The sequence below is a fragment of the Salmo salar genome, chromosome ssa14, assembly GCF_905237065.1.
Source record: "Salmo salar chromosome ssa14, Ssal_v3.1, whole genome shotgun sequence".
Taxonomy (NCBI): Eukaryota; Metazoa; Chordata; class Actinopteri; order Salmoniformes; family Salmonidae; genus Salmo; species Salmo salar.
In genome coordinates this window covers 73,959,864-73,974,250 of record NC_059455.1, presented here as the reverse complement: position 1 = coordinate 73,974,250, position 14,387 = coordinate 73,959,864, and the positions used below count along the sequence as shown (strand labels likewise).

The 14,387-nt window shown below is 40.4% G+C and overlaps 1 protein-coding gene across 1 annotated transcript; it reads left to right on the top strand.

The window, feature by feature from the left end:
• The first annotated feature begins 205 nt into the window (after window positions 1–205).
• Window positions 206–14,361, top strand: LOC106570281 (splicing factor 3A subunit 3). Its single transcript, XM_014142430.2, has 15 exons — window positions 206–462; window positions 844–891; window positions 1,042–1,094; window positions 1,190–1,295; window positions 3,926–3,998; window positions 4,085–4,176; window positions 7,775–7,857; window positions 9,464–9,602; window positions 9,704–9,840; window positions 11,631–11,738; window positions 11,835–11,904; window positions 12,101–12,265; window positions 12,416–12,526; window positions 12,724–12,814; window positions 13,514–14,361. Exons 1-15 carry the CDS (start codon window positions 367–369, stop codon window positions 13,645–13,647), a joined length of 1,506 nt encoding a protein of 501 aa, XP_013997905.1. The 5' UTR covers window positions 206–366; the 3' UTR covers window positions 13,648–14,361.
• Window positions 14,362–14,387: the final 26 nt, after the last annotated feature.

The following is a 14,387-nucleotide window of genomic DNA, read 5'->3' as shown; positions in this document are numbered from 1 at the left end:
ACCCCACTTGAAAACACAATAAAAAACAAAAAAAATATGCAGCACTCCCACCCCCAAACTACTCCATGCGGCTATGCATACAAGCATATTGAACAACTGGAAAGATTCGTTTTTCACAGTGAAAAAGTCTCAAATACATTACTCACAAAAAACAGGAGAAAGAAACGGGCTCTCATACTCAAAAACTCACTGAGCGTGGCGGAACCAAATTTATGGGAACGATGTGTCCTCACGCGGTGTATAAACTATGGAACTACTTCCTCTCTATCGCAACATGCGCCATTGAAAATCAACGTAGGCCAAGTTTTATGGCAGTCATTGTTCAAGTCCGTCTTATTTCTGTCATTTGTGGTTAAGGAAATAACAATGGAGACGATTTTAGAACAACAACGTCGCTACCATGAGGAGAAGGAAAGGCTGTTGGATGCCAAAACTAAGGAAATGATGCATAAGAAAACCACGGTATGTGTTGCATCAGTGATAATGCTATTTAATGCTAATGAGGACGTTAATTGTTCCAAAGTCAAAGCAAATCAATGTTAGAGCATTAAACAAATTCATATTAGCTAACGTTATTGCTGAGGATAGTAGCTTATGTGTTATTATAATTTTTTTTAATTGTGGTCGACTATTTTGTTTATTTGTGGTCGACTAACAATTGTATCAGTTACAATATAGCTGGCAACAATTGTATTCTCAGCCAGCTAACGTTAGCCTAATAGCTAATGCAACTAGCTAACGCTAGTAGTACTAACTAGTAAATACAACCCAATGGGATGGAGTTTGGTCCCGTTTCTGTCTCTGCCAGCTAACTAATATTTATACATGTTTCTTCTCAAACAGTTACGCGAACAAATAAACTCAGACCATCGAACAAGAGCAATGTTGGATGTGAGTATTCTATGTGATATTGAAACATCACAAGTTGCACCTGTGTTTTCATATTAACTTGTCTTGTGGCTAACAGCCTACTTATTTACCTTGCCAAGGACATGCATGATGTGACAGTTTTTTTTTTAATGACAAGCTTCATCCTTTCAGAGATACATGGACGTGAGTTCAACTGTCAGGGAAGCATATGAAGACAAAGATGGGTAAGTGTGTGTAATGTTTCAAGCTCTCAAGCATGATTAGCCTTGCTATGTGGAGTAAGTCAGAGGTGTAATATTGTTGTGTTCTCTTTCTACAGTATGAGGAAGGATGAACTGAACGCCATCTCCGGACCAAATGAGTTTGCAGAGTTCTACAACAGACTTAAACAGATCAAGGAGTTCCACAGGAAGCATCCTAATGAGGTAATTTTTTTGTTAGCTGCTTCCTGTCTGTCCTAGCTATAAACTGAAGAAATCATGTCAGAAGTATATCTTCTCTGTTGAGAAGGTTCTCAAAAACCATATGTAGTTCTAGACACAGATCTGTTTTGAAAGGGGCAATCTGCCATTGTTTTGGTAAAAAGCTGAGGGGATGGTGCAGGAGAAATGTAACCACTCAAATTCATAGAGAGTTAAGACTGACATCCATGATATCAAGTATAGTTTGAAACATATTTTGAGGCTATTGGGGCATAACATGTACTTTTGGGTAAACTAGCCACTGTAGCAGATAGATTTAAAAATCTAACAGTCACTTAATGTTTTACAGACAGATTTTTTCCCCCACTACAATTACACCAACAAGCCAAAAAAATTGATAAGCATACTTTAATGTTTCTAAAACAATAAATGTATTACTAGTAAGAAGTAATGTGGTACACACAAACAGAATCCAGGCACTTGTCCAGACGGGTGAGGATTACTGCAACTTGCTGTTGGCTGGGCTCACCGCTTGTGCCATCAAACCCATGCAACTTATCCAGAATGCTGCAGCCCGCATGGTTTTCAACCTTCCCAAGTTCTCTGTCACCCCCCTCCTCCACACACTCCACTAGCTTCCGGTCGAAGCTCACATCCACTACAAAACCATGGTGCTAACCTATGGAACAGCAAGAGAAACTGCCCCTCCCTTCCTTCAGGCTATGCGCAAACCCTACACCTCAACCCAAGCAGTCCTTTCTGCCACCTCAGGTCTCTTGGCCCTCCCAACCCTACGGGAGGGCATCACCCACTAAGCCCAGTCCAAGCTCTTCTCTGTCCTGGCACCCCAATGGTGGAACCAGCTTCCCCCTGAAGCTAGGACAGCAGAGTCCCTGCCCATCTTCTGAAAACATCTGAAACCCCACCTCTTCAAACAGTATCTTAAATAGTCCTCAACAACTAAAAATGAAATGTGAACCAGCACTTTCACTTGACACCCCTCCCCCCTTTCTAGCTCTGACTCTACGGATAGCTACTTTGAGGAAAAATGTACTTTCTATGCCTGTGATATGTGGTTGTCCCACCTAGCTATCTTAAGATGAATGCACTAACTTTAAGTCGCTCTGGATAAGTGTCTACTAAATGACTAAATTGTAAACAATGTATATTATTTAATTTAATTTTTTTAATAAAAATATCACGAGACAAATGTTCACCTGCCCCTTTTAAGGGCAGGAGGTTACAGTGGTAACGCGACTCGAGTCATGTTTGTGCCTGTGAGATTGCGTCTGAGTAGTAGACAGTGGTGTAAAGTACTTAAGTAAAAATATTTTTTCTTCACTGCATTCCTAAAGAAAAAAATGTACTTTCTACTCCATACATTTTCCCTGACACCCAAAAGTACTCGTTATATTTTAAATGCTTAGCAGGACAGAGAATGGTCTAATTCACACACTTGTCCAAAGAACCTCCCTGGTCATCCCTGATCTGGCTGACTCACTAAACACATGCTTTGTTTGTAAATTATGTCTGGGTTTTGGAGTGTGCCCCTGGCTATCCATACGTAAAAAAATATATATATTGTCGTCTGGTTCGCTTAATATAAGGAAGTGTAAATTATTTGTACATTTACTTTTGATATTTAAGTATATTTAGACTTACTCAAGTAGTATTTTACTGGGTGACTGACTAACTTTTACTTGAGTCATTTTCTATTAAGATATCTTTACTTTTACTCAAGTATGACAATTGGGTACTTTTTCCGCCACTGGTAGTAGAAGTGTTGTATTCTCTTCCCTAGCAGTAGAAAAACCTAGTTTGTGGACAAAACAATGTAAATAGCCAAGAAACACAAGGACAAAGTCTCACTTCAGTAGATGTTGGTTTCAAGTAAATTAAACCAACTTTTATGCCTGTGCGCAGCGCTTCTAAAAATAAAGAAAACTTTCACTCACCTCGTCACTTGAGCACAGCTCCCAGCCAGGCAGTGTTGCAACGCGGGGTGGAATAGGCTATGTAGGGTTATTTGACAGTGTTTTAATTTACCAGCTATGGGAGAGAAAAAAAATGGAAGAAATATTTTAAACAGCTACTCCTGCATTTATTTTACTATAAATGTGATCATACTTGGCTATTTTGTCACAAGTGCAAGTGACATGCTTGCACTGTGGAGCCCTGACCACGTGGCGGGTGAAATGGACATTTTACCCGCCAATGCCAAAACCTACCCACATTTGGCGGGTGTTAATTTTAGGCCCTGGAGGCTGTACTCTACAGTATTTGTTTACAAACAATGGAGTAAAACAAGCTTATATTTTGGCTTCTGGTGGGGTATGACAGTTTTAACTAAGTGCATGAGGCATTAAGTTATTCTTCAAGAATCAATAGGGTTATGTAATTAATTTAAAAGTCAAAGATACACCATTGCAGATTTCCCCTTCAAATTACTATTATAATTCTATATGTAATTCTACAGTTCCAGGTGCATGAAAGGAAAAAGGTCCTCGTGTTATTGCATGTTCCACAATAAATGTCTTAAACCAAATCTTGAACAAAAGTTTGGGTCAACCAGCCTTCATCAGGATTTATTTATCTCTCCTGCTGTGGCTAAATCTGTATTATTGTTGTTTCAGATATGTGTGCCCATGTCCATGGAGTTTGACGAGCTGGTCAAGGCTAGAGAGAACCCAACGGAAGAAACACAGAGTGAGCTTTCTACACTATGGTGGTGGTATCCATATCGGACTCTCAGTGTAGGTGTTAATGTAATGATTTATGTGGTCTTTCCCCAGACATGGTGGAGTTCAGTGATGAGGAGGCCTATGGACGCTACCTGGATCTCCATGACTGCTATCGGAAGTTTGTCAACCTGAAAGGGGCCGAGGTAAGGTGCCCACTCTCCATACTAGAGGTCGACCGATTAATCGGAATGGCCGATTTTAATTAGGGCCAATTTCAAGTTTTCATAACAATCGGTATTTTGGGCAAATGATTTGCCTATTAAAAAAAAATATATAATAATAATAATAATAATAATAATAATAATAATAATAATAATAATAATATTTTTTAAATATTTAACTAGGGAAGTCAGTTAACCTCTATGGGCTAGGTGGGACGCTAGCGTGCCACCCGTGGTGCACTCCATCAACAGCAGGTGCATTTCAAGAGCGGCAAATTTGAATCCAAATAAATGTCAAAATTCAAATTTTTCAAACATACAACTATTTTACACCCTTTGAAAGATAAACATCTCCTTAATCTAACCACGTTTTACGATTTCAAAAAGGTTTTACGGCGAAAGCATAAATTTAGAGTATGTTAGGACAGTACATTTACAAGAGTTGTGTGTAATGTTTTGTCGATTCAAAGACAGGGTCACCAAAACCATAAAACCAGCTAAATGATGCACTAACCTTTTACAATCTCCATCAGATGACACTCCTAGGACATTATGTTAGACAATGCATGCATTTTTAGTTCTATCAAGTTCATATTTATATCCAAAAACAGCGTTTTACTATGGCATTGATGTTGAGGAAATCGTTTCCCTCCAATAACCGGCAGTCAAGTCAGCGTCACAAATTAAATAATTAAAATTAGAAAACATTGGTAAAATATTATATTGTCATTTAAAGAATTATAGATTTACATCTCTTGAACGCAATCAACTTGCCAGATTTAAAAATAACCTTACTGGGAAATCACACTTTGCAATAATCTGAGCACTGCGCCCAGAAAAATACGCGTTGCGATACAGACTAGCCGTCATGTTGGGGAGATCTAAAATCGAAAATACTATGTAAATAATCCATTACCTTTGATTCTCTTCATCAGATGTCACTTCCAGGTATCACAGGTCCATAACGAATGTAGTTTTGTTCAAAAAAGCTCATCATTTATGTCCAAAAATCTCCGTCTTGTTAGCACATGATCTAAGCCAGCCGGACTTCTCGTCATGAACGAGGGGAAAAAATATATTTACGTTTGTTCAAACATGTCAAACGTTGTATAGCATAAATCATTAGGGCCTTTTTAACCAGAACATGAATAATATTCAAGGTGGACGAATGCATACTCTTTTATAACGTATTGGAACGAGGGTACCCAACATGAACTCGCGCGCCAGGTGTTTAATGGGACATCATCGTTCCATGGCTCTTGTTCGGTCAGATCTCCCTCCAGAAGACTCAAAACACTTTGTAAAGGCTGGTGACATCTAGTGGAAGCAATAGGAAGTGCCAAAATATTCCTCAGCCCCTGTGCTTTTCAATGGGATAGGTTTAAAGGTAATACAACACATCAGGTATCCACTTCCTGTCAGAAAATGTCTCAGGGTTTTGCCTGCCAAATGAGTTCTGTTATACTCACAGACACCATTCAAACAGTTTTAGAAACTTTAGAGTGTTTTCTATCCATATATAATAAGTATATGCATATTCTAGTTACTGGGTAGGATTAGTAACCAGATTAAATCGGGTACATTTTTTTTATCCAGACGTGCAAATGCTGCCCCCTAGCCCTAACAGGTTAAGAACGCATTCTTATTTTCAATGACGGCCTAGGAACGGTGGGTTAATTGCCTTGTTCAGGGGCAGAACGACAGATTTTTACCAAGGCAGCTTGGGGATTCAATCTTGCAACCTTAGGGTTAACTAGTCCAACGCTCTAACTACCTGCTTTACATTGCACTCCACGTGGAGCCTGCCTGTTATGCGAATGCAGTAAGAAGCCATGGTAAGTTGCTAGCTAGCATTAAACTTATCTTATAAAAAACAATCAATCAATCATAATCACTAGTTAACTACACATGGTTGATGATATTACTAGTTTATCTAGCCTGTCTTGCGTTGCATATAATCGATGTGGTGCGCATTAGCGAAAAATAACTGTCATTGCTCCAACGTCTAACCATAAACATCAATGTCTTTCTTAAAATCAATACACAAGTATATATTTTTAAACCTGCATATTTAGTTAATATTGCCTGCTAACATGAATTTCTTTTAACTAGGGAAAATGTGTCACCTCTGCAACAGAGTCAGGGTATATGCAGCAGTTTGGGCCGCCTGGCTCGTTGCGAACTGTGTGAAGACTATTTCTTCCTAACAAAGACAGCCAACTTCGCCAAACGGGGGATAATTTAACAAAAGCGCATTCGTGAAAAAAGCAAAATCGTTGCACGACTGTACCTAACCATAAACATCAATGCCTTTCTTAAAATCAATACACAGAAGTATATATTTTTAAACGTGCATATTTACCTAAAAGAAATCCAGGTTAGTAGGCAATATTAACCAGGTGAAATTGTGTCAGTTCTCTTGCGTTCATTGCGCGCAGAGTCAGGGTATATGCAACAGTTTGGGCCGCCTGGCTCGTTGCGAACTAATTTGCCAGAATTTTACGTAATTATGACATAACATTGAAGGTTGTGCAATGTAACAGGAATATTTAGACTTAGGGATGCCACCCGTTAGATAAAATACGGAACGGTTCTGTATTTCACAGAAAAAATAAACGTTTTGTTTTCGAGATGATAGTTTCCGGATTCAACCATATTAATGACCTAATGCTCGTATTTCTGTGTTATTAAATTATAATGAAGTCTATGATTTGATAGAGCAGTCTGACTGAGCAGTGGTCGGCACCAGCAGGCTCGTAAGCATTCATTCAAACAGCACTTTCGTGCGTTTTGCCAGCAGCCCTTCGCAATTCTTCAAGCATTGCGCTGTTTATGACTTCAAGCCTATCAACTCCCGAGATTAGGCTGGTGTAACCGATGTGAAATGGCTAGCTAGTTAGCCGAGTGCGAGCTAATAGCATTTCAAACGTCACTCGCTCGGAGACTTGGAGTAGTTGTTCCTCTTGCTCTGCATTGGTAACGCTGCTTCGAGGGTGGCTGTTGTCCATGTGTTCCTGGTTTGAGCCCAGGTAGGAGCGAGGAGAGGGACGGAAGCTATACTGTTACTGGCAATACTAAAGTGCCTATAAGAACATCCAATAGTCAAAGGTATATGAAATGCAAATCGTATAGAGAGAAATAGTCCTATAATAACTACAAACTAAAACATCTTACCTGGGAATATTGAAGACTCATGTTAAAAGGAACCACCAGCTTTCATATGTTCTGAGCAAGGAACTTAAACGTTAGCTTTTTTGCGTGGCACATATTGCACTTTTACCTCTCCAACACTTTGTTTTTGCATTATTTAAACCAAATTGAACATGTTTCATTATTTATTTGAGGCTAAATTGATAGTATTTTTATTAAATTAAAATAAGTGTTCATTCAGTATTGTTGTAATTGTCATTATTACAAATAAAAAATATAGGCCGATTAATCGGTATCGGCTTTTTTTGGTCCTTCAATAATCCGTATCGGCGTTGAAAAATCATAATCGGTCGACCTCTACTCCATACCCACCATAATCTTCACCTTAGTCTTGGAAAACTATACTAAAACCTTCTGGCCTCTGTTTCAGAAACTGGAGTACATCAGCTACCTGTCCTCGTTTGACCAGCTGTTTGATATCTCCAAAGACAGAAAGAACGCTGAATACAAAAAGTAAGCATGGCTAACTGTTTTTATCGTGCAGATGTTTTCTTTGTGATTGTACTGTAAATGTACTACACTAAACACAACATGCAACAATTTCAACGATTTTACTGAGTTACATTTCATATAAGGAAATCAGTCAATTGAAATAAATTCTTTAGGCCTTAATCTTTGGATTTCACATGACTGGGAATACAGATATGCCTCTTGGTCACAGATTTAAAAAAAATATATATATGTTTAAAGTAGGTGTGGATCAGAAAACCAATCAGTATCTGGTATGACCACCATTTGCCTCATGCAGTGTGACACTTCTCCTTCCCATAGAGTTGATCAGGGTGTTGATTGTGGCCTGTGGAATGTTGTCCCACTCCTCTTCAATGGCTGTGTGAAGTTGCTGGATATTTGCGGGATCTGGAACATGCTGTCGTACATGTTGATCCAGAGCATCCCAAACATGCTCAATAAGTGACATGTCTGGTGAGTATGCAGGCCATGGAGGATCTGGAACATTTTCAGCTTACAGGAATTATGTACAGATCCTTGCGACATGGGGCCCGTGCATTATCATGCTGAAAAATTAGATGATGGTGGCGGATGAATGGCACAACAATGGGCCTCTGGATCTTGTCATGGTATCTCTGTGTATTTAAATTGCCATCGATAAAATGGAATTGTTTGTAGTCCGTAGCTTATGCCTGCCCATACCACCACCATGGGGCACTCTGTTCACATCGTTGACATCAGCAAAACGCTTACCCACACGACGCAATACAAGCTATCTGCCCAGTACAGTTGAAACCAGGATTTATCAATGAATAACACTTCTCCGGCGTGCCAGTGGCCATTGAAGGTGAGCATTTGCCCACTGAAGTCGGTTACGACGCTGAACTGCAGTCATGAGAAGACCCTGGTGAGGATGACGAGGACACAGATAAGCTTCCCTGACTGTTTGTGCAGAAATTCTTCGGTTGTACAAACTCTGTTTCATCAGCTGTTCAGGTGGTTCATCTCAGACCATCCCGCAGGTGAAGAAGCCGGATGTGGAGGTCCTGGGCTGGCATGGTTACACGTGGTCTGCAGTTGTGAGGCTGGTTGGGCGTACTGCCAATTTTTTTAAATGACAGTGGAGGTGGCGTATGGTCAAGAAATGAACATTTAATTGTCTGGCATCAGCTCTGGTGGCCATTCCTGGAGTCAGCATGCCAATTGCACGTACCTTCAACTTGAGACATCTGTGGCATTGTGTTGTGACACAACTGCACGTTTTAGTGGCCTTTTATTGTCCCAGCACAAGGTGCACCTGTGTAATAATCATGCTGTTTAATCAGCTTCATGATATGCCACACTTATCAGGTGGATAGATTATCTTGGGAAAGAAGAAACGCTCACCAACAGGGATGTAATCAAATTTGTGCACAATTTGAGCGAAATATGCTTTTGTGCGTCTGGAACATTTCTGTGATCTTTTATTTCAACTCATGAAACATTGAACCAACACTTGACGTTGTATTCATATTTTTGTTCAGTATAAATGTTATTCCTATATAATTGTAGTACCTTTTTAATTCGTTTTTCCATCAGGTTGTTTGACACCTGTGTTATGTTATAACAGGTACTTAGAGATGCTACTGGAGTACCTTCAGGACTACACAGAGAGAGTCAAACCTCTGCTCGACCAGAATGATCTCTACGGCAAGATCCTGGGAGAGTTTGAGAAGAAGTGGGAGATGGGGACCTTCCCTGGCTGGCCAGTGAGTGTCCAAGATGGGGAGGACGTCTACTATAGTGACAGTAGTGTGATGGTCTAGATGGGTGTTTTAATTGTTATTTTATTTTTAAAATTCTCTTATAGAAAGAGACAAGCAGTGCTCTGACCCATGCAGGAGCCCACCTGGACCTTTCTGCCTTCTCCTCTTGGGAGGAGTTAGCTTCCCTGGGTCTGGACAGGTTGAAGTCAGCCCTTATGGCCCTGGGCCTGAAATGTGGAGGGTAAGCAATTAACATGCTCTTCTGTGGCTGGGAGGTCGTCTATGGACATGCAATCAATCTGGAATATGGTAATAACAGTAACTGGAATAATTTAATATCAAATTCCATCTGTAGACTAGGAGTATAGATAGACGGTGTAATAATTAGGGCTGTTGCGGTGACCGTATTACCGCCACCCTGCTGGTCACGAGTCATGAAGGCAGTCAAATTCCATGTTTTTTTAAAAATGTTTTATTTGACCTTTTATTTAACTAGGCAAGTCAGTTAAAAACAAATTCTTATTTTCAATGATGGCCTAGAAACAGTGGGTTAACTGCCTTGTTCAGGGGCAGAACGACAGATTTTTACCTTATCAGCTCAGGGATTCCATCTTGCAACACTTCGGTTACTAGTCCGACGCTCTAACCACAAGGCTACCTGCTGACCGTTTAGTCACGGTAATTGGGCTTCTACAAAGTCTAATACTGCTGATGGTCATTAGTAGCCTACCATACTTGAATTAGCAGCTTACCAAGCATGGTACTCGGCACTCTATTGTCCCTCTAATGACTCTGACATCAATGCAAATGTAATCGAACATTTAATCAAACACTTCATTAGAGCCCATGAGCTCATGTTGCGCAACATCTCTATAGGCTATGCAGTTGTGCGAGAAAACGGAGTGAAAGCCTCTATTGAAAAGAGGATCCAATTAGCTTTCTATAGGCTAGGCCTACTATATTTATTTCTCAACTTTCCTAATATTAAGCACATTGCTTATATTTACAACAGGAATATAGCCTCCCTGGCTGGCATGAAAATTAACCACAGCAAAAGTGTGTGCTATTTAAGTGCAGAGATGACGTGTTTTTCTTCCACCCTTCTCCTGTTTCGAGACAGGTGCATGATAATGGTCCATTCTAAATCAAAATGAATTTCACACATTATTTCGTATATGTAAAGACAAGATTAAATCAAGAATAGTCTGATGTGATAATATTAGCCTATCACTTGTGAATTATACATTATCACTTTTTTTTTTTGCAACTTCAAATCAGTCGCACACCTCATGTAGCCTAGCCTATATGTTTTAATAAGGTTTATAACACAACTAAAGTGGCAAAATAACTTATTTTAAAATTAAGCACATTAATCCGCTTTACAAAGGGTGTAGAGCCTAACAGCGCTTATATTAATAACTTGGAGTACCTATTTTTGGTAACCACTCAACACAGAAGAGCCGCATGTGCGCACTCCCTCAAATTGTTCAGAGAAAATATCCTTTCTATTTTATTCAGCTTTGTTCACTTGTATTCTTCATACTATAAAATAATGCCCCGGAATTCTAAGCAAATCTTGTCTGCTAAATGAACTAGTGTAGCCCACAGCCAAATGGCATAGCCAGATCAGGACCTAACATCAGGACAACTCAGAGTATGCTGCTATTTTGTTCTTCTGAAATAGACTACATTTTCTTCATATCATGTTTCTTCAGACCTGTCTAAAATATATAATGGATTTATTGTGAAGGTGTAGGCTATATTACATGGATTTATTAGACTTTTTAAAATGTAGATTTTCCAAAGGTCTGCGTCAGTGGCTTGTAGGCTGTGTGTGGAAGCCAGGAGATGCTAAATGTGTTTGTTAATTTACGGTCAATTACTGTGAGTTATTTGATTGACAATCACTGGCTGATGAAATTTCATGACCGCCACAGCCCTAGTAATGACAAATTTAATATCGGATTGGGTGTGTCAGATGAAAGGTTGTTAAATGGCTGTATGTGGCTAAATGTGTATGTGACTCCACAGAACCCTGGAGGAGAGAGCCCAGAGGCTGTTTAGCACCAAAGGCAAATCTCTGGAATCTCTGGATCCCTCCCTGTTCGCCAAGAACCCTAAGTCCAAAGGACCCAAGAAGTATGTGATCGTCAGTTAAACATTTGCATGTGTGTGTTTTTCTGCACCTGGTGGCATGATATAGCCTTGTTATTGACCATTCTAATCTCTCTGCAGAGACACGGAGCGTAACAAAGAAATCGCCTTCCTGGAGTCTCAGATTTATGAGTATGTGGAAATCCTGGGGGTATGTAAAAGCTGCCAAGAATGACTCGATTATATATTTTCACAATCGTATTTAATCAATTTCAGTAGTTTTTAGGACGACTTTTGAAATGGGCCTTTATAAAATGGTTAGTTCCAGGCCATTCTATAGGTGTTATTTCCGATAATCCACACAAACACCTGTTCACAGTTCCATCTGATTGTCTATGGCACTGTAGGAGCAGAGGCAGCTGACCCATGAGAACGTGCAGAGGAAGCAGGCCCGGACAGGAGAGGAGAGAGAGGATGAAGAAGAGGAGCAGCTCAGTGAGAGTGAGAGTGAAGATGAGGACAACGAGATCATCTACAACCCCAAGAACCTTCCTCTCGGCTGGGATGGAAAGGTCAGGACCTTCTTCCATATATCAGACCTGTGTACTAGCTGTGAAAAAGTTCTGCAATGGCAATCAAATAAAAAAAAAATGTATTATTTATTCAGACTTTATTGTACAGCGGTTGCATGCCACCACGCTTACCTTGTTTATCTGTTCTAGCCCATTCCATACTGGCTGTATAAACTCCATGGGCTGAACATCAACTATAACTGTGAGATCTGTGGAAACTACACATACAGGGGACCTAAGGCCTTCCAGAGGCACTTTGCAGTATGTTCAAATTTCTCATTATTATTATTAGCTTATGTCATACTGGGTTATTACATTGTCATATCAATGCCCTCCTTTAGTTTTTTAATATGTCTATAATGAGTGAAACTGAAGAGGATTCAAATTTAGAAAGTGTACTAATTCTGTTCTCCGCTAATATTGTTGCTAGCTAATATGTTGTCTTCCCCACCCCACAGGAGTGGCGTCACGCCCATGGCATGCGCTGCCTGGGAATCCCCAACACGGCTCACTTTGCCAACGTCACCCAGATCGAGGACGCTGTCTCTCGTAAGTAGTTCTGTTACAGCCCTGATAGAGGCTGAGGCAGATGACAAGTGAAAAGAATGAGTATTGTTATTTGGGTTGAATAGAATCATGTTAGAGGAAAAAAAGTGTTCCCAGACCAATAAATATTGGTCAGTGTAGTTGTGCATCCAGATTGCCCTTGCAAAAAAGTTTCTGACTGCAAGGGTCTTTACTGGTTAAATAAATAATTAAAAATGAGTGGTGCAGCGGTCTGAGGCACTGCGGCACAGTGCTTGAGGCATCACTAAAGACCCGGGTTCGATTCGCCCTGACTGGGAGGCGGTGCACATTTGGCCCAGCTTCGTCTGGGTTAGGGAAGGGTTTGACTGGACAGGATTTCCTTGTCCAATTTGCGCTCTTGCGACTTCTTGTGGCCATCCGGGCGCCTGCAAGCTGAATTCGGGCGCCAGCTGTAAGGTGTGTCCTCTGACACATTGGTGCAGCTGGCTTCCGGGTTAAGCGAGCAGTGTGTCAAGAAGCAGTGCCGCTTGGCGGGGTCGTGTTTCGGGGGACGCGTGGCTCTCGACCTTCGCCTCTCCCGAGTCTGTACGGGAATTGCAGAGATGGGACAAGACTGTAACTACCAATTGGATATCATGAAATTAAAAAGGTAAAAAATAACAAGACTGGTCTTTCAGTCCATGTGCTGGATCATGATACTAATATGTATTTTTAACCCAGTGTGGTCAAAGCTGAAGTCCCAGAAGTCATCAGAGCGGTGGCAACCAGATACAGAGGAGGAGTACGAGGACTCCAGTGGAAACGTGGTCAACAAGAAGACCTACGAGGATCTGAAGAGACAGGGTCTGCTGTAGAGAGTTGAGACGCGCAACGTGATGCCCACCGAAAAATGTCTTTATTTGACCTTTTCATTTCCACTTAATCTGTTCTATCTTTAACTGTAAGCTGTAATGTTTTTAGTAATTCCTCCCTTTGACAACCATTTTGAAATGAAGCAGCCATTGATTTTAATAATACATTTGAGTACCATTTGTCACCATTGTTGTTAGTTCTAGTAGAAAGCAATTGTAATGTCTTATCAAGTTGCTTAGGGCAGGGGTATTCAACTCCTTACGAGGTCCAAAGCTTGCTGGTTTTCTATTCTACCTGATAATTAATTGCACCCACCTGGTGTCCCAGGTCTAAATCAGTTCCTGATTAGAAGGGAACAATGAAAAAATGCAGTGGAACTGGTTTCGAAGTTCAGAGTTGAGTTTGAGGGGCTTAGGGGGTCACTTGAACGATTGCCCATTCCCTTGTGATTCAATTTTTTTGGGGATAAATGTACCTCTTCTACATCCAATGGTGCTTTGACAGGACCCATGGTTTGGAAGAACCCTTGCCTTGTCACATGGACAGTCCCTTTTTAAAGGAGTGGAAGAGAGGGAAGACTAGCTATATCTTTACACCTGCTCATTGATTCCTCTGTTTGCCTGGTATGGAAAATGTAATTCCTCAGAAATGTATTAAAATATTTAAGGCTTGCTCAGCAGTCTTTTTGGCATTAAACAAATAAGACTTGTACTATATTTGAGTGAGTTGTTAATTAGTCAAT